Source organism: Myxine glutinosa, chromosome 2, assembly GCF_964187855.1.
Source record: "Myxine glutinosa chromosome 2, kmMyxGlut1.1, whole genome shotgun sequence".
Taxonomy (NCBI): domain Eukaryota; kingdom Metazoa; phylum Chordata; class Myxini; order Myxiniformes; family Myxinidae; genus Myxine; species Myxine glutinosa.
Window position 1 is genome coordinate 41,358,651 of NC_136262.1, and position 18,496 is coordinate 41,377,146.

At 43.1% G+C, this 18,496-nt stretch overlaps 1 protein-coding gene across 10 annotated transcripts in view; it reads left to right on the forward strand.

Moving 5' to 3' along the window:
- The window catches only part of LOC137421852 (uncharacterized), a 265,646-nt gene that overhangs the window by 202,414 nt on the left and 44,736 nt on the right, over positions 1-18,496 (forward strand). For all 10 annotated transcript variants that reach the window (XM_068108313.2, XM_068108318.2, XM_068108317.2 and 7 more), the window contains 3 exons: positions 5,004-5,120; positions 6,914-7,012; positions 7,305-7,434. In XM_068108313.2, the coding sequence (XP_067964414.2) occupies positions 5,004-5,120; positions 6,914-7,012; positions 7,305-7,434 (346 nt within the window). The remainder of the gene's footprint in view (positions 1-5,003; positions 5,121-6,913; positions 7,013-7,304; positions 7,435-18,496) is intronic.

Sequence of the window (18,496 nt, forward strand, 5' to 3'; positions counted from 1 at the left end):
TAGCCCAGAGGGGGGAACAGTATTCCATTGAGCTGCGGATGAAAGCCTTGTATGTGGTGAGGAGCTCAGGTGTGCCAAGGAAGGACTTCGCACGACGGAGGATGCCCAGTCGGCGACTGGCTTTAGAGGCCAGCTTGGAAATGTGGTTTTCCCAAGAAAGATCATGGCAGATAGTGAGACCCAAAAGCTTGAGCGACAGAACTTCTTGGAGAGGATTGTTGAGAAAGTAGATGGGAGGGTTGTCCAGTCGGTCCTTTCGGAGAGACATTGTAAGAGTGTGAGATTTGTCAGGATTGAAAGACATGTTCCACTTGTTTGACCAGTCTGTGATTTTGTCCAGGTTTGCAGAGAGTGAGGAGGCTGCAGACTGCCGATCTGAGGGATGAGGAATGGAGCGACAGAGAGTGGAGTCGTCAGCAAAGAGATAGAGAGGATTTTCAAGAGAGTCAGAGAGATCATTGATGAAGACCAGAAAAAGCACAGGGCCCAGAACACTACCTTGGGGAACTCCAGCCTGAACAGGAAGAGGAGATGAGAGAAACCCATTCAGGGCCACACGTTGACTACGACCAGAGAGGAAGTCCGCCAGCCATGCGTGGAGATTTCCATGGATACCAAAGGAGGAGAGTTTGGTGAGCAGAGCAGGGTGCCAGACCGTATCGAAGGCACGTGAAATGTCAAGGGAGGGAGACAGCTCTAATTTCCTGTTTGGTGTTGAGGACCTCCATCCATTGTTGAGAAAGCAGAAGCAGCATGTCCAGAGTAGAGTGACCAGGTCTGAAACCAAATTGATGATCAGAGATCAAGCCATTGGAGAAGAGGAAAGATTTAATATCTGAAGCAATGATGGATTCCATGACTTTGCTGATAATTGGGAGAAGGCTGATTGGTCTGTCGTTGCTGGGATCTGTTTTTGCACCTTTTTTGTGCAAACCGGTGATGTTGGCTGATTTCCAAGCAGATGGCAGATGACTTTGAGCAAAAGAGAGGGTGAAGAGAACAGAAAGAGGGAGTGAAAGAGCAGAAGAACATGATTTTAGGACCCGTGGGCTGATGCCGTCAGGACCAGTTGCAGAATCAGAGTCGAGGGTTGACAGAAACTTTTCCACCTTGTCAGGAGGAAAGGACACAGAGTCCAGGAGCAGCTGGGTACGACTGGGTACGGTGGGTACAGAGAGGGATGGGTTTGGGACACAAGATTTAGAGGCAAACACAGAGTTGAGGCATTCAGCTTTTTCACGTGCGGAGTCAGCCGTTAAGCCGTTTGAGGTGAGGGAGGGGATGGAGGGGGAACAAACACCAGAAACAGATTTGACCAGACGCCACCAGGATTTGGAAGAGGGAGACAGATAAGAGAGTTCGGTCTTGAGAATGGTGAGATATTGTTTCCTGGCTCTCCTGAGGGTGGACACACACTTGTTTCGGGCTTTGTGAAAGGAAATGAGATTTCCTTCCGTTGGATTTGCTTTCCAGGAGACGAAAGGTATGGAATTGGTATGGAAGGTACCACTTGATACCACTTGGTACCACTTGGTATTGGTACCACTTGATTGGTATGGAAGCAAAGCAGTCAGGACAAGGTTGGATTATTTAGTGGTCCCATCTGGAAAAAACAGCTGATGGTGATGCCAGATTCAAATCCCATTTCAAATGTTGCTATCCATTGTCTACGACTGCCTTTGCAATTTATGTAAAAGTACATTAATGTCTCCCAATGTCTGTGTCCTTCCTCTGATTTATGGGAAAGCTCCTCCACGAGGGTTGAATTACTGTTGGAAAAAAGTTTATTGGTTGAAATGACAACAGCATTATTGATTTGGATGAATGTTCAAAAAACAGAGCTGGAAATGTTGTTGAATTGTCCAACATCCAGTTTGCTCACCCATTGGTTGTTAAGGGAGGGTGTGTTCGGCTTTCCTATCTGGTCTTGTGTGCACGTGATACTTGGTGGTTGACCCGATACGATGGGTGCCAAATCTCTGCTTAAAAAAAAAGTGTTGCCCACATGTTTTTGACTTTCCAATACTGCTCAACCTTGTACAAACAACCTCTTCACAATATTAAGTAACAACTTCCTTTGTTGTTAAATTAATCCTTTGGTATCCATGGAAATCTCCACGCATGGCTGGCGGACTTCCTCTCTAGTCGTAGTCAACATGTGGCCCTGAATGGGTTTCTCTCATCTCCTCTTCCTGTTCAGGCTGGAGTTCCCCAAGGTAGTGTTCTGGGCCCTGTGCTTTTTCTGGTCTTCATCAATGATCTCTCTGACTCTCTTGAAAATCCTCTCTATCTCTTTGCTGACGACTCTACTCTCTGTCGCTCCATTCCTCATCCCTCAGATCGGCGGTCTGCAGCCTCCTCACTCTCTGCAGACCTGGACAAAATCACAGACTGGGCAAACAAATGGAACATGTCTTTCAATCCTGATAAATCTCACACTCTTACGATGTCTCTCCGAAAAGACCGACTGGACAACCCTCCCATCCACTTTCTGAATAATCCTCTCCAAGAAGTTCTGTCACTCAAGCTTTTGGGTCTCACTATTCGCCATGATCTTTCCTGGGAAAACCACATTTCAAATCTGGCCTCCAAAGCCAGTCGCCGACTGGGCATCCTCCGTCGTGCGAAGTCCTTCCTTGGCACACCTGAGCTCCTCACCACATACAAGGCTTTCATCCGCAGCTCTATGGAATACTGCTCTCCCCTCTGGTCTGGTGCTCCTGCCTCACACCTAGCTCGTCTTCACGCTGTTGAAACCAAAGCGTTCAGAATCATTGGAATCTCCCGCGATGAAGCTAACTCCAAGGGCCTTTCTCTCACTCACCGCAGGCAGGTTGGTGGTCTTTCCGTCTTCTACCGACTCCTCTCTGGCCTTGCCTCCCCAGCTCTCTCTGGGCTCTGTCCCCCAAATATTCCTACAGGTCGCACAAGATCTGCCTGCAACCCTCTTATGGTTAAACTGCCAAAATCAAGACTTTCTGCTCACCTTCACTCCTTCATTCCTCTTTTCTCCCGCCTCTGGAACAAACTCCTTCACTCTCTTCAATCCCACTCCACCCTCCAGGTCTTTAAAACAGCTGTTCACCACCATCTCTTATCCTCCCCCATCCAAAACCTTGATCTTTTCTACCCCCGCTAATTTCGGTCCCCTTGTGTTTTGTACCTCTCCCCCCCCCCACCCCCCCTTCCCACGCCTCCTCCCTCCAAGCCCTCTCCCTCCCACACTTCTCCCTGCTCTCAAATGTTGTGGTTGTGTGCTTCCCCTTCTCTCCCCATCTTGTCTTCCACTCCCTCTTTTTGTATATTTTGTTTGTCTGGTTGATTTGTTTGTGAAATAAATGTTAGCTCTTTCACGAGCCTCGATTCAGTGTACAAAAAAAAAAAAAAAAAAAACTTTTGAACTGAAATAAACTAGCGATTTACAGTTAAGGAATTGATTTGTATAGGAATGCAAATTGATTTGTGGAGAGACACCCAACCAGGAAATTGGTTTTGCAACAATTGATGCTCACAAACTGGTAAAACACTTAGAAGATGTCTTTTAATCCTAAAAAAATCCCATACACTCTCTCTCCATCTCTATCTCCATCTCTCTCCACGCCCAGGGAGGTTGGCAACAGTGCCAAGGGCCTTAAACTTCCTGATAACATTGCAAATGGTGGAAACAGGAACATCAATGTCTCTGGAGATGGACTTGTAGCCTTGAGATTGCCCATGCTTGGCTACAATCTTGTGTCTGACCTCCTCTGACAATTCTCTGCTTTTCTTTCTTTTCTCCATGCTCATTGTGGTACACAGTGACACAAAACAGCAGAATGACTCCTTTTCTCTATTCAAACTGATTGAATGGGTGATTTTTATATTGCAGGCACATGCAACTCAACACAGGTGAGTTCCATTCCACAGTAAAGGAGAATCACCTGCTTGGAATCTAATTATTTCTAACAACTTCTAAAAGGTGCTAATAATATTGTCTGGGCCATTTTAGGATTTCTGTGTGGAATAAGCTAAGATTGTGTTTTTTTTTCAGCTTTTTTTGTTTTGTTTCACTGCAATCCCAAAAAATACATACAGTAAATTATGGATACCAAAATATTTTTTCGTTTCAACAATTTTCTGGAAGAAATGGTGCATTCTTTGAAAAAAGTGCAAGGATGCTAATATTTTTGGCCACGACTGTAGCTCTTCCATGAGCTTCGACTTTGCATTCAAAAATAAATCCTCCATTGGACCCTTATAGCTCACAGCTGGTTTGAGAGCCATACTATATATGGACTCCACCCACACCTCTGCCATGGCTCACCTTGTTTTTTTGTCGTAATAAGTGCATTGCACACTAATGACAGTTCTCATATTCCTTTGAAGCAAATATTCTGTCATCTTGGAGAAGTGGCAATACCAAATATCTTCTGGAATCATTACCTCATCAAGTTATCAATTTAGTTCAGATCATAAAGTGTTCAATCATTTGCATACATTACTGCCGACTTTTGGTAAAATGCAGCATTTGTAAGATGAATTATATGACAATTGCAACTTCATAATTGTTCATTAACAATAATTGTTTTTTGCAATTTAGTCAAAAAAGTCTATCATGTTTTTTTGTGTCAATCTATTGTATTATTGAATTTGAACCAGGAATACTTGGTTCAAATCACATGTACCGTGTTCATTTATCCATTGTCTTCTGTCCATGTTTATGTGCAAGTGCACTTTTTAATACAAAACCTTAGCCCATAGAAGAGTTAACATTGGCTTTTTGTTGAGTTGATAATTCGTATTAAAAAATTGGAATTTATTACTAGTTGATGGGAGTTAAGCAGCTTTAAGATTTGAATGAAAAAAGCCTCAAAGGTAAAGTTTTGCAGCTAAGTTGCAGTGTGGCATTATTGAAAGACTAGTTATTGTGTGAATATTTTTTTTGGTTATGCTTTTTCCACCTTTTTCCTCCACATCCATTACGTCCCACTCAAGAGTGCAATCTGCTTATCTGCTTGTTACAGGGTCTATTCCGCCGTGTTATTCGAGGAGACCTTTCAGCCTCTCGTCTCGTTCGACTTGGCCCGCAAGAGATGGCTTCACGTGAACTTGCTGTCTGGCGTGAACGAGAGAGCAGCAAGGCATGTTTCCCCATTTTATTGAGTATTTCCACTGAATATTGCTTTAATATGTATGTATACAGTGCCTTCAGAAAGTATTCACACCCCTTGACTTTTTCACATTTTGTTGTGTTACAGCCTGAATTTGAAATGGATTAAATTGAGATTTTTTGGCACCGATCCATATAAAATACCCCATAATGAGTGAAAACGTGTTTTCAGAAATGTTAACAAATTTATTGAAAATGAAATATAGAAATTTCGAATTTACATAAGTCTTCAACTCCCTGAGTCAATACTTGAAAGAAGTGCCTTTGGCAGCAAATACAGCTTCGAGTCTTCTTGGGTATGTCTGTGTCAGCTTTGCACATCTGGATTTGGGGAGTTTCTCACATTCTTCCTTGCAGATTTGCTCAAGCTCTGTCAAGTTGGATGGGGAGCGGCGGTGGCTTCATGTCTTTCCACAGATTCTCAATAGGATTCAATCAAGTCTTACCCACTCAAGGACTTTCATGTTCTTGTGTTCTGAAGCCATTCCAGTGTTGTTTAGGCTATATGCTTGGGGCCATTGTCCTGTTGGAATGTAAATCTTCACCGCAGTCTCATGTCTTTTGCACTCTGAAGCAGGTTCTCCTCAAGGCTTTCCCTGTATTTGGCTCCATCCATTGTTCCCTCTATCTTTGCAAGTCGTCCAGTCCATGCCGCTAAAAAGCATCCCTATAGCATGATGCTGCCACCACCATGCTCCATGGTAGGGATGGTGTTAGATGGGTGGTGAGCTGTGCTTGGCTTCTGCTAGAGGTAGAGATTTGCATTCAGGCTAAAGAGTTCAATTTTCCTCTCATTATGAGTCTTTCACTTGCCTTTTTACAAACTCCAGGTATGCTGTCATGTGCCTTTTCCTCGGGAGTAGTTTTGGTCGACAACACTTCACAAATCTAGGCTTTATGGGAGAGTTGCCAGAGACTGTTGTCCTTCCGGCAGGTTCTCCCATCACAGCCAAGGAACTCTGTAGTTATGTCAGAGTGGTGATTAGATTCTTGGTCACCTCACTGACCAAGGCCCTTCTTGCCCGGTTGCTCAGTTTGGTTGGATGGTGAGCTGTAGAAAGAGTCTGGGTAGTTCCATATTCTTTCAATTTCCTAATGATAGAGCTCATTGTGTTCTTGGGAAATTTCAGCCCTCTAGAAATTGTTTTATACCCTTCCCCAGATCTACTATGACTCCTCCCAATTCTATCTCGGAGTTCTGCGGACAGTTCTTTGGGCTTCATGGTAGAGTTTCTGTTCTGACATGCACTGTCAACTGTGGAACCTGATATAGAAAAGTGTTTCCTTCTAAATTATGTCCAATCAATTGTATTGGCTACAGGTGGACTCCGATTAAGTTGTCGAGAAATCTCAATGATGATCAAAGGAAATTGGATGCACCTGATTTCAATTTGGAGTGTCATAGCAGAAAGGGTTGTATACTTATTGACTCAAGAAATTTCAGATTTTCACCATTAATTGATTTGTAAAAAATTCTGAAAAATAAAATCCACTTTGACATTATGGAGCATGATGTGTGGATAAGTTACAAAAAAATCTCCATTTAATGTATTTTATATTCAGGCTGTAACATAACAAAATGTGAAAATGAAGGGGTTTGAATACTTTCTGAAGGCACTGTATATTTGCATCAATAAAAATATTGTTTACAGTAAAGTAAATCTTTACTTTGTTGGCACAGGCAACTCTCCTGGTAAATAATCTAACTGTTGGTGATGAGGCCTGTCGCAAAACTTGCAAATTACCCTGGCCTTTTGTACGTAGATGAAGAGAGAGCAGTGGGACCCTGATAGGAAGGCAAGTTTCAAGTCGAATAGGATGGAGGTGGACGTTGAGGAGATCCCACCGGATCCAGATTCTGAGGTTTGGCTATGTTGTCAACAAGGAACACTTTTTCGCCACTCAGCTGTTCAATTGTGTGGTTCTTGTGTATTTTTGTCTGTCGTTAAAGCAAAAATCTCATGCATTTTAATAATTACTATATGTATGCTGATGCAGTTGGTGTATGTGTGAGCAGAAGGAGATTCAGTAATGAAAACTTCCATTTGTTGATAGTCATAAAACTTGCCTTCTTGCAGGATAGCTTGGTTTAAAAAAATTCCATCTCTACAATGGCTATTACTGTTCTGAATTATCACGATCGCTTGGGTTGCAGGATGGGGAGGAAACCTTCCAGGAGGAGAAGAGTGAGGTAGTACAGAGAGACTTCCTTTCAAGCATGCTCAACGACACGACTGACCAGCACAAGGCTCACTTGTTTGACCTTAACTGCAAAATCTGCACTGGTACACACACTCACACATTATTCTGGGCTTTATATAATCATCATTTTCAAAAAACTCTGCTTTAGGTTAGGTTAGCACATACAGCTTTTTCCCATACGTTTCCGGTTAGCAGATCTTGCCTTGCTTGATTGTTTACATGTGTTTACGAGTGTTGCCACGACTAAACCGATGGTTGATGTCTTCAAATACAATCCTCAGTTTTTGCAAAAAAATGAAATGACCCATTGAGTGAGCACATAGTTTCTTGTTTGTATATTTCCGACAAAGCTTTATTTTCTTTGATAACAAGTGCCTCTGCTCTATCACATTGTTCAGATTTGCCATTGTATTGAATTATATTTCTGCAGTACTGTAGAAACCAGTCCAGCAGCCAAGCATGTGCACAGCTGAATTTGTAAGGATGTTTAAATATGGGCAATCATTGAGGAGAAGTATGAATTTGTTTGCAGGGTAATAAGATACATTCCATCATAAACGAGGACTTAGAACACTTTGGATACGAATTTCTTGGTTACGTCTTGAGAAGAATCGTCTGTTTTGAGCTGAATAGTCATTGCAAGATTGTTTGTTTGTTTGTTTGTTTGTTTCCCACCCCCCTCCCCCCGCCCTCCTCCTTCAGACTAAAATTTTTGTTTAGTATCAATAACTATTTTTGATGATTTTTAGAGCTGTTGGGTTAGGGTTTTTTACTCCACTGACTGGGCTAATTCCATTGTTGAAAGTGCAATTGAGTTTCACCATGATTGCTTTCATCTTGTTTGGTTGCTCCCAAATGAGGCTTTTGGTTGTCCATTTGTTCCAGTGCAATACAAGATATCATGATATGGTAAGGTAATCATGACTAATAGGTGATTAAACTCCCTTGTATTTCTGACTTTCCTGCTGTTTGCGTCCCTTCCCTTGACCCTTCACACCATTGCTATTATGATTTGAACACGTTGACATATCTGTGACTCTTTCCTCAGCAACCAAGAATGCGTCCATAGCTGCCAAGACACTGATGCCTTTATTTTGACAAGAAAAACGGCTTTTTATAAATTTGTCATTTCAAAAGTGCTAAATTCGAAGGTGTCTGTGATTCCTTCTTTCAATTCTAATTGTAGAAACCTTTTTTTTTTAATCCATCTCCACCTACCCCTTGTATTTGTTGTTTTCTTCCTTGTGTTTTTCTCCTCCTTCACATTGTTTTGTGCACATGATTCTAAGGCTCATGGTAGAACGAGTCTTGTACACAGTGCTTCGAAAGAAACAGTGCAGTAGAAACCTACCACCTCTTGTGCAAAAAGATAAGACTTTCAGAGGAAAATTATTTATTCACAAAGACATGGTGGGTATCTGACTTGAGTGAGTCAATGATACCTGCAAGTAAACAAGCATGCATATTTTATTTCAAGATTAAGAAACACATGAAACATAAGTATATCGTTGAGTGCAGTTACTTTTGAAAAACACCCTGTATAATGTGCACAAAACAATGACAGATCAAAAGTAATTGATGATACAAGCATACATAGGGAAGAAGATTTTTTAATTTTTTTAAATCTCCATGATCAATGCTTATGAAAGAGCAAGGTGACAGGGTATTGTTATGGCTGAAACCTACAACGTCCAAAATCCAGACTCTTCCCACATGTCACACAATCCTGGTCACAACATATGTTTAAAAGTAAATGACTTCCCAATACACCAGCTTGGGTGTAATATAATATCCACCTGTGATGCGATAAGGAGTCAACAATCAACACGATAATATACGATAGGAAAAACAAAAGAACGATCCAAATTCGGTAAATGGTCATATTGAACACTTGTATATAAAGCAAGATGTAGAATGTACTCAAGTGGCCACAGTCAGTCTTTGGGTCTTCAACAATAATGCAGAGATTTTGAAGAGCAGATTTTCCGTTTGCTGAATTGGTCCACAGCGTACAGTTGAAACAACGTTTTTGAGAGTGCAAATGGACTGGTCCCTGACCTTCAGATAGCATGCAGTGAAAGCAGAGAAAATAAACTGCTGGAGTTAACCTTATCCACAGACTAGCTGGCCACGACTGAGGAACTTATTTCACCACGACCTTACTCACCTCAATACTTTCCCAGGTGCACACCCCTGCAGAATACCGTGTGTCCACATGGGGAAAGCACCACCACACTGAGAAGGTCAATGTGCACTTCAACTCTTTCTTAAGGGTTATCAGTGGATGTCTTCGTCCGACTCCCACCCATCACCTCCAGTCCTTGCGAGCATCCATTCCCAACACATTAGATGAGCATCCCTCAATGCATCTCAGAACCCCTACCACCCCCCCTTGCACAACAAGCTAAGAGAAAATCTACTCCAGCCCACCCCTGTCCCCAAAAAAATTGAAGAGCAGCAAGCCCTTTACTCGAGTAGCTCAAACCTGTATCACAGCAGACGATGGCCTGAGCAAACACACATGGCAGATGAAGCAATGGGGTACCAACCAACCTAGTGGCCATCTACAACACCTCCCCTGTTCACCAAACCCCCTGGTTATGAATGGCCTAGGAAGGAATGTTGTCGCCTTAACCGGATCCAAACAGTTGTTGGTAGATTCCATTACAACATGTTCTCCTGCAACCTTGCTAATTCATTTAATTGCGAGTGTCGCCTCCCCCAGACTGCAGATCATATTGTGCAAGACTGCCCCATACATTGCCTCGAAGGAGGATGGCAGCAAGAACTGCACCACCTCTGACCACAAGGGCCTAAGGCTGGCTGAAAATCGCTAACTGCATGTCACAGACCAACAACTCAGACATGCCACACGAGAGAAGAGGATGACCTAGAACAATGCTCATTTTTTTCGAGCTACTGCTCATTTGTGGAGTTGCAGCTTGAATCTTGAAGTGAATTCATCACTTGACAGGGTTTTGTAGGCAAACAGGCATCATCCTTTCCTTTCTCACCATCATGCCATGCCGCACGGCCTCGTAATGGCAAACCTGCTTGAAAGCTGGCTTATAATGGTGATAGCCCTCCAGAGAACCACTGGTCAGCAGCCTTCACCGTAAGTCCATCTGTGTCCTTTCCACGATCACATACCAAGTCAGTCCTGGCTCTGAACCCAGATCAATTGTGGGCACATACACTCTCCCATTCGTCGTCTTCTTTTGCTCTCTTCTTAATCTTGGAGAAGCCACCCCTATTTTTATCTAGCTCCATCCACACGGCACAGTCCTTCACGTCCCCCCCACCCCTCACCAAATTCCGATCAGCACATGCAAAGTGTAAGATGAGAGGAGAATAAAAAACAAATGATATCACACTTTAAACAGTATCAACAAATGCAGAAGGATATATCTTGGGCACAATAGGCAAAGTAATGAATAAACCATAACAGAGAAGAGTAAGAAACCCAACCAACGAGGGTTGAGTTCGGAATTGTTCATGGGGTTAATGAAGATTGTAGGTAACGATGGGGATGACATGAAATTGCATCGATAAATATAATTAAAATCGGCAGTAAATTATCAAGAGAGCACAGTTATGAAATGAACTGAAAGTTAGGAGGTTTGTAAATGTATCCCATTCGATTATGTGATGATCATAGCATCATATGTGACGAGTGTAGAATGTTATGAGGCCTCGAACATCGAAGGTCGTAAAGTGGGGTCGTAAAATGGGAGAATACTTCTCGACTTTTCAGAAGATGGATCCTGGAGTGAAAATTGATGAACAATTTGGGAACAGGTAACGTTTGAGATGACAATATAGCACCAGAAAAAGGAAAAACTGTTCAATGGAACAGATAGATGGATTAAATTGAAAGGATGTATGATGAAGCCAAGTAATAATTTATTAACATACAAAATAGCAAGCAGTCTCGGATGATGCATTCAACGGCAAAAAAAATATTGCGCTGTTGTAACTGAACAATGACTTGGCAGACTCCACATAAGGTTAAAAAATAATTAGCAAAATAAGGTCAAAAAAATATCAGGAGCTCCAATCCAAAGAGGAGAATCCTTTATTTTGCATGGAATAAAGGTTAGCTGAAGTGAGTTGGGTTTCCATCAATAAAAAAAGCTTTTGCGTCAGAGAATGTAATGGGGCCGTGGGCAATAAGTGGATTTGGTTGGGAGAGATTTATATTTTGTGTGTTGTACTGTCCATGACATCCATGACAGCGGGAAGCCAAGAATAAAGTAATGAATTAAATCTTGCAAGATGTCACAAAATGTTAACAGGATGTTGTGTTCCAGTTATTCTAATATGTATTTTGATTGATTTGCAAAAGGTTCATTAAACTATTGTAGTTGAACCGATAGACTTTCCTTTTCTTTCTTGCCTTGGTAAGGATTTGTGATTGAATAATGTCGAATTGGCTATTCATGTTGAAAAGGCTGTTTAGCCATATTTGCTTCACTGCAAACTTTTGCATTGAAAGAAGAACATAGGCTGTAATCTATCGTTTCAAACAATGAGTAAGCAAAATAATGAGTTGTTCCAAGCCTCATTTGTATCGAAAGAGCAAATGCCGTCAGCAAATGCGACTATTCAAAAGTTGATGAGTACCCATTTTTCCGACCATATACAGTGCATTCAGAAAGTATTCAGACCCCTTCACTTTTTTCACATTTTGTTATGTTGCAATTTATGCTGAAATCGTTTAAATTCATTTTTTCCCTCAGTAATCTACATTCAATACTCCTTAATGACAAAGAGAAAACAGGATTTTAGAAAGTTTTGCAAATTTATTAAAAATAAAAAACTGAAATATCACATTGACATAAGTATTCAGACCCTTTGCTATGACACTTGAAATTTAGCTCAGGTGCCTCCCATTTCTCTTGATCATCTTTGAGATGTTTCTCGACCTTGATTGGAGTCCACCTGTGGTAAATTCAATTGATTGGACATGATTTGGAAAGGCACACACCTGTCTATATAAGGTCTCACAGCTGACAATGCATATCAAAGCAAAAACCAAGCCATGAGGTCGAAGGAACTGCCTGCAGAGCTCAGAGACAGGATTGTGTGGAGGCACAGATCTGGAAGCCTACAAAAAAATTTCTGCTGTATTGAAGGTTCTCAAGAGCACAGTGGCCTCCATAATTCTTAAATGGAAGAAGTTTGGAACAACCAGGACTCTTCCCAGAGCTGGCCGCCCGGCCAAACTGAGCAATCGGGGGAGAAGGGCCTTGGTAAGAGAGGTGACCAAGAACCCGATGGTCACTCTGGCTGAGCTCCAGAGATCCTGTGTGGAGATGGGAGAAACTTCCAGAAGGACAACCATCACTGCAACACTCCACCGATCTGGGCTTTATGGCAGAGTGGCCAGACAGAAGCCTCTCCTCGGTGAAAGACATGAAAGCCCGCTTGGAGTTTGCAAAAAAGCACCAAAAGGACTCTCAGACTGTGAGAAACAAGATTCTGTGGTCTGATGAAACCAAGATTGAACTTTGTCCTCGATTCTAAGCGTCATGTCTGGAGGAAACCAGGCACCGCTCATCACCTGCCCAATACCATCCCAACAGTGAAGCATGGTGGTGGCAGCATCATGCTGTGGGGGTATTTTTCCGCAGCAGGGACTGGGGGACTGGTCAGGTTTGAGGGAACAATGAACGGAGCAAAGTACAGAGATATCCCTAGTGAAAACTTGAAACAGAGCGCTCAGGACCTCCTACTGGGCCAAAGGTTCACCTTCCAACAGGACAATTACCCGAAGCACACAGCCAAGACAACGCAGGAGTGGCTGAGGGACAACTCTGTGAAGGTCCTTGAGTGGCCCAGCCAGAGCCCTGACTTGAACCCAATCGAACATCTCTGGAGAGACCTGAAAATGGCTGTCCACCAACAGTCCCCATCCAACCTGACAGAGCTTGAGAGGATCTGCAAAGAAGAATGGCAGAAAATCCCCAAATCCAGAAAATCCCCAAAGCTAGTCGCGTCGTACCCAAGAACACTCGAGGCTGTAATCGCTGCCAAAGGTGCTTCAATTAAGTACTGAGTTAAGGGTCTGAATACTTATGTCAATGTGATATTTCAGTTTTTTCTTTTTAATAAATTTGCAAAACTTTCTAAAATCCTGTTTTCTCTTTGTCATTATGGGGTATTGAGTGTAGATTGATGAGGGGAAAAATGAATTTAAACGATTTCAGCATAAGGCTCTAACATAACAAAATGTGAAAAAAGTGAAGGGGTCTGAATACTTTCTGAATGCACTGTATGTAGTTTTGTGCTTCTATTAGTCTCGTTCCATGGACGAGAGAAGAATCGGTCCTTATGAACGTGTTCATTCCCCTGCCTTTTATTTATGACTTGTAATACCGGCTTCCACCAGCTGGTGCTATACGATACACTTTTACATAGGGAGAGCTGGTGTCCTCTCCCCATGCTGAATACCCTCCCCTCCCCCCAAGACTAAGGATTATTGTCATTATTAAATAATTATTTACCCGTTAAAACCCTCCCGTGCACCCTGCGAGTACAACCACAAGTTTTAAACTCATCCCGTCCAGCTCGCTGTTCAGTTTTCATAATGTTCCCAATTCCGGGAAGTTGTCTTTTGTTTTTGCCATTTACAACCTTAACGTGTAGACCGCAAGTAAGACCACCATTTATCAACCCATGCCATCTAGTAGTTCAGGGGTGCATATAAGTAAAACAAATACACAAACGGTTTGATATTAGGAATGATACTTACCCACTTCTTTGATTTCTATGGTTTTAATGCAGAGAATTTGGGTATTTTATTTTGACTTGTGATACCCCCTCTCACAGGGAGTGATGCTATGCGATAAAGATTTGCACAGAGAATTTGCCCCTATCCTTCACCCAAACCCTCCTCACCCATGCCAACTCTTCCCTCCCCTTCCTGATAGCTCCATGGGGGTTTCTCCTTAATTAGCTGGTGGATTTCCTTCAAGCTCATTAGCAATGCCTTAGTTGGTGTGCTTTCTCCTGCCCTGTCATTGGTAACTAGTGTTTACCAATGTAGTGGTCTTAGACTTTTATGTTGTTCCAGGTTTACATGACCTCTCTGGAAAACTCTCTATCACATTGCAGATACTCACACTGTGTTTACCCCCTCTGCTGCACCTGGACTATAATTGATTCTCCTGTCGGTGCCATCCCAATCTAACTCTCCACCACCGGGAACCGCAATTCTTTGCCAGGATGCACCCGAGCTGCTACGGCCCCCATTACGTTGACCAAAGTGTGGATCTCCGAATCTCCTGGACTTTCTTGAAGAACAATCCAAAGCTTCCTGCTCAACTTCCTCCCCATTGGATCAAAAGTGTCTTCTAACCCTCATTTCACCATCATCCTACCAACTTACCATAGACTTGTAGGATAGAGCTTTGAGTTGTTGCCTGATCTTTATCCTACTATATAAAGTAAGGCAATTTTTTGTGTTTATTGTATGTACATCTGATAATTATACAATCGAATACGGCTGGGCCAATGTCCACCACATTTTGCATATGTGCTGGAGGTACCCAGGGTCAGGTCCCGGGCACAAAATAATCCCCCCATGAGGATGAGGGCAGGGAGATGACACGATTATCGCCTGTACACCAGGCACAGTGCACGTAGTTTACTGACCCCTCCTGGAGAGAAGGTGGATTACTAGCCATGGCACAATATATTTTCCTCACCACCTCCCTCCCCAAAGCCACTCACAGAGGGAGCTGGTGTTTCTTCCAACATTAAAATAAGGCAATTATCTGTATGTACATCTGATCATTATGGAATCAAACGGCTGGGCCTGTCTGAGGAGTCTTGCAATTTTCGCCTGTACATGTGGAATAGTGCAAGTGGTTTAACCACTGATCCCTGCTTAAAGGAGGAGGTATCGACACCATATTTCACTCCCGGATGGAGTGGGTGTTTCCAGTTGAGCAAATGTTGGTCTTGAATCAGATTGCGAGTTGAGTTGACCATACCATTCAATTGTTCTGAACACTATGGGGTTTTTTTTTCTTTATAGGAATGAGGCTTTTTTCGTATGCAGCACAGGACTGCAGGTAACATCATTGGCTGAGGGTGTGGTTGTGCCGCTGATGCAGGGGCTCCTATTACCAGGAAACGGGTACTGACTTTATCGACCTCGGAAGGATGCCAGGCTGAGTCAACCCCACCTGGTGTTAATTCAACAGTGGGACAAACGTCAAAGGAATTATCAAGAAAAGAGGAAAGGGAGGATGTAAGGAAACACTGAAACTAGCAAGTAAGATTGTTGGGTTAGGAATGGTTAATAAAGATCATGGGTCAGAATCGGGGATGACAAGATGGCATTGCACTACTTGCTTGAAATCTTGTAGAGAATAGTGAGACAGCCTATGGAAGCTGGTTCCATAGAGAAGTGAGTAATAAAAGGGTTTGTGTGTGCAGTCAGCCTGGATTTTGGACGTTTATCCAGGAGGGGAGTACTGGAAGAATTTCGTGCATTCTGGAGTAGATGGGAAGGTTCGAAGGACAAATAGTAAAGGCAACAATATTGGAGAATATGCCCGAGAAAACAGAAACTACTGACAAAAGTCACACATGCCCAGGGAAATACTTAAACCAGGAAAATCTGCTGCTGGCCCAGCAGAAAACGACTCAGCAGAAAATTACCCTCTCCACTCGTAGAGCCTAACTTTCCCAAGGAACAAGCTGGCTTCAGACCTGGTAGGAGCTATTGAGCTATGTTGATCAAGTATTTGCACTTACCACCCACATTGAGGCTGGCTACCAAAGCTCGCTCAAGACGGGTGTTGCACCCATTGACCTTTCATCAGCTTATGACATGGTCTTCTGCTGAAAGCTGCCAGACTTTTCCAGTGCCAAGCCACAATGCATGTCCTTTCTTCTACGCTTTGCAATCGAAGACAAAGGATATCACTTGGAGAGCAAACATGCTCCTTAAGGACTTTGAATGGTGGTCTTCCTCATGAATCTGTTTTTCCTCCAATTATCTTGAACATATATGTGAGTGATATGCCTTGTACCACCTCCAGAAGGTTTGCCTACGGAGCTGTTCTTGCCCTTGCTACCAAAGTAATCAACCTTGAAGATCTCAGCAGTACCCTGTCCCAGGACTTAAAGGCAATGGAGCAATGCTTCATCTACTCATTCCAACGCCCAAACCCAACTAAGATGCAGTTACCGCTTTCCATCTCACCAACCGAATGGCTAGATGTGGCAGAGAAAAGATCAAGACCAAGGTAAACATCGTCCAGAAACTAGTGTGCACCAGCTGGGGATCTCGTTCACGCACTCTTTGCAATGGTAGCCTTGCTCTTATGTATTTTGCAGTGGAATACTGTCCTGTTTTGGCAGAGAGCAGCCACACAAAAGATTTGGACTCTCTTGAAAACACTGTTGCAGATAATTAGCGGTACACTGAAATCAACACTCGTGCAGTGGCTTCCCGTCCTGTTTATCATTCAGCCCCCCTGGTGTGCGCTGGAAGACAAGAATGCTGAGAGAGCTTCCAAACCATGAAAACCTGCAGAATCTTCAAAATATGTGACAAGTCATGCAAACCTTTCTGGGGCTCTGCAAATGTTTTGAGTGATGCGTGGTTTAACACAAAGGACAAGTGGCATAATCTGTACACAGACACCAACATTGCTAACAAATAACTGGTGAGTGGTCCGACAGAAGCCCCTCCAGATTTTGACCTCCCCAGGAAACAGCAGTCTGTGCTCAACAGAATCCGCACTCTCCATGCAAGAACATCACACCACCTCCACAAATGAAATGTCAAAGACAGCTCAGCCTGTGACTGTGGACACCCAGATCAGACTATTCAAAACATTTTGAATGAGTGTCATCGATGATGATTTGATGGAGAATTTTGGGCAATCCACCTAACAACAGACAGTGCTGTGCCCTGGCTGTCCAACCGCGACTTAGATCTCTGAGTTGTAATTAGTCAAACGCAATATTAGATTAGACCTGCACACATGGACAGCACACAGCAACAAGGCAGCAGACCTGTCTTCAGACAGACACGGCTGTTGACCTTTGAGGAAGTTACTTTCCACAATATGCAGGGTGCCGACAGTACCAGAAAGTGACCTTGCTTTTCTCTATGCAGTCAGTGAGGGATTTTTAGGGAGAAATCTCCCCACTCTGCAATTGGGGCCTTCACATTTGCGGTGGCTTATCCATGCTCTGTCCTCTAAATGCTGAGCATCAAATGCAGATCCATGTGCCATTATTGAAGTCTTTGGTATGTCACAGCAGCCATATTTGGAATTGAGCCACTGACTTCCCAGACTCTTAAGTGGATCCACTAACCACGACACCTCTGAGTATATTATTATTTATAGTATAATGTGTGTGGTATTTCGTTCTAATCGCAGTTCCTTAACTGATATTTTGCAAAAGGTTCCATAGTTTATTGTCATTTCCCGGATATCCCGAGTCCATTAGGTTCACTCCTTGCAGTGCGACACAGCTGGCTCATCTCTGTAATTTCATCCTTGCTCATGTATGACCTCAAAGAAGCCAAGCGGGTGAAGTAAATGCTTTCCGAATGAATACACAGAGTGTATTGTAGGGATACTGCCCACAGTGATACAGAAGCTACATTGGGATTCTGGAAAAGTTTTCTTCATCTGCGATCAGGAGTTTTCAGTGAATTATCAGCATAATTTCGGACGTCATTGCATTTAACTAGGGCTGTTTGAGCTGGACAGAATCTCACCCCATTGAGATGTAGTTCGTTGCTTCGTCTTCAACCGAGGACAGAGGAGTGTAGTCTTTGGATCTCCTTGGATATTGTCTCCGATGATCTTCCTTCTGCTTGGTGGTGGTTCATATGCAGCCTGTGGCTGCATCATTTTCTGGAGGTGAGGCTGTGTCATGATGCAACGCCCTCTATTTCCAGTGAGCTGGTATTCGTTTTGCCGACCTTGGAAGGATGACAGGCTGAGTCAACCCACCTGATGTTATTATAATGGCACGACAAGGGCTCAAACTCAAAACCCTAAGATCTCAAGCCAGCCACCTTAACTGTTAAACCAACACCAGACTTTCCTTGAGCCTGTCACAGCTCCAAACTGGCCTCCAGGACATGATCATGCTTTGTAATTCTTCAGA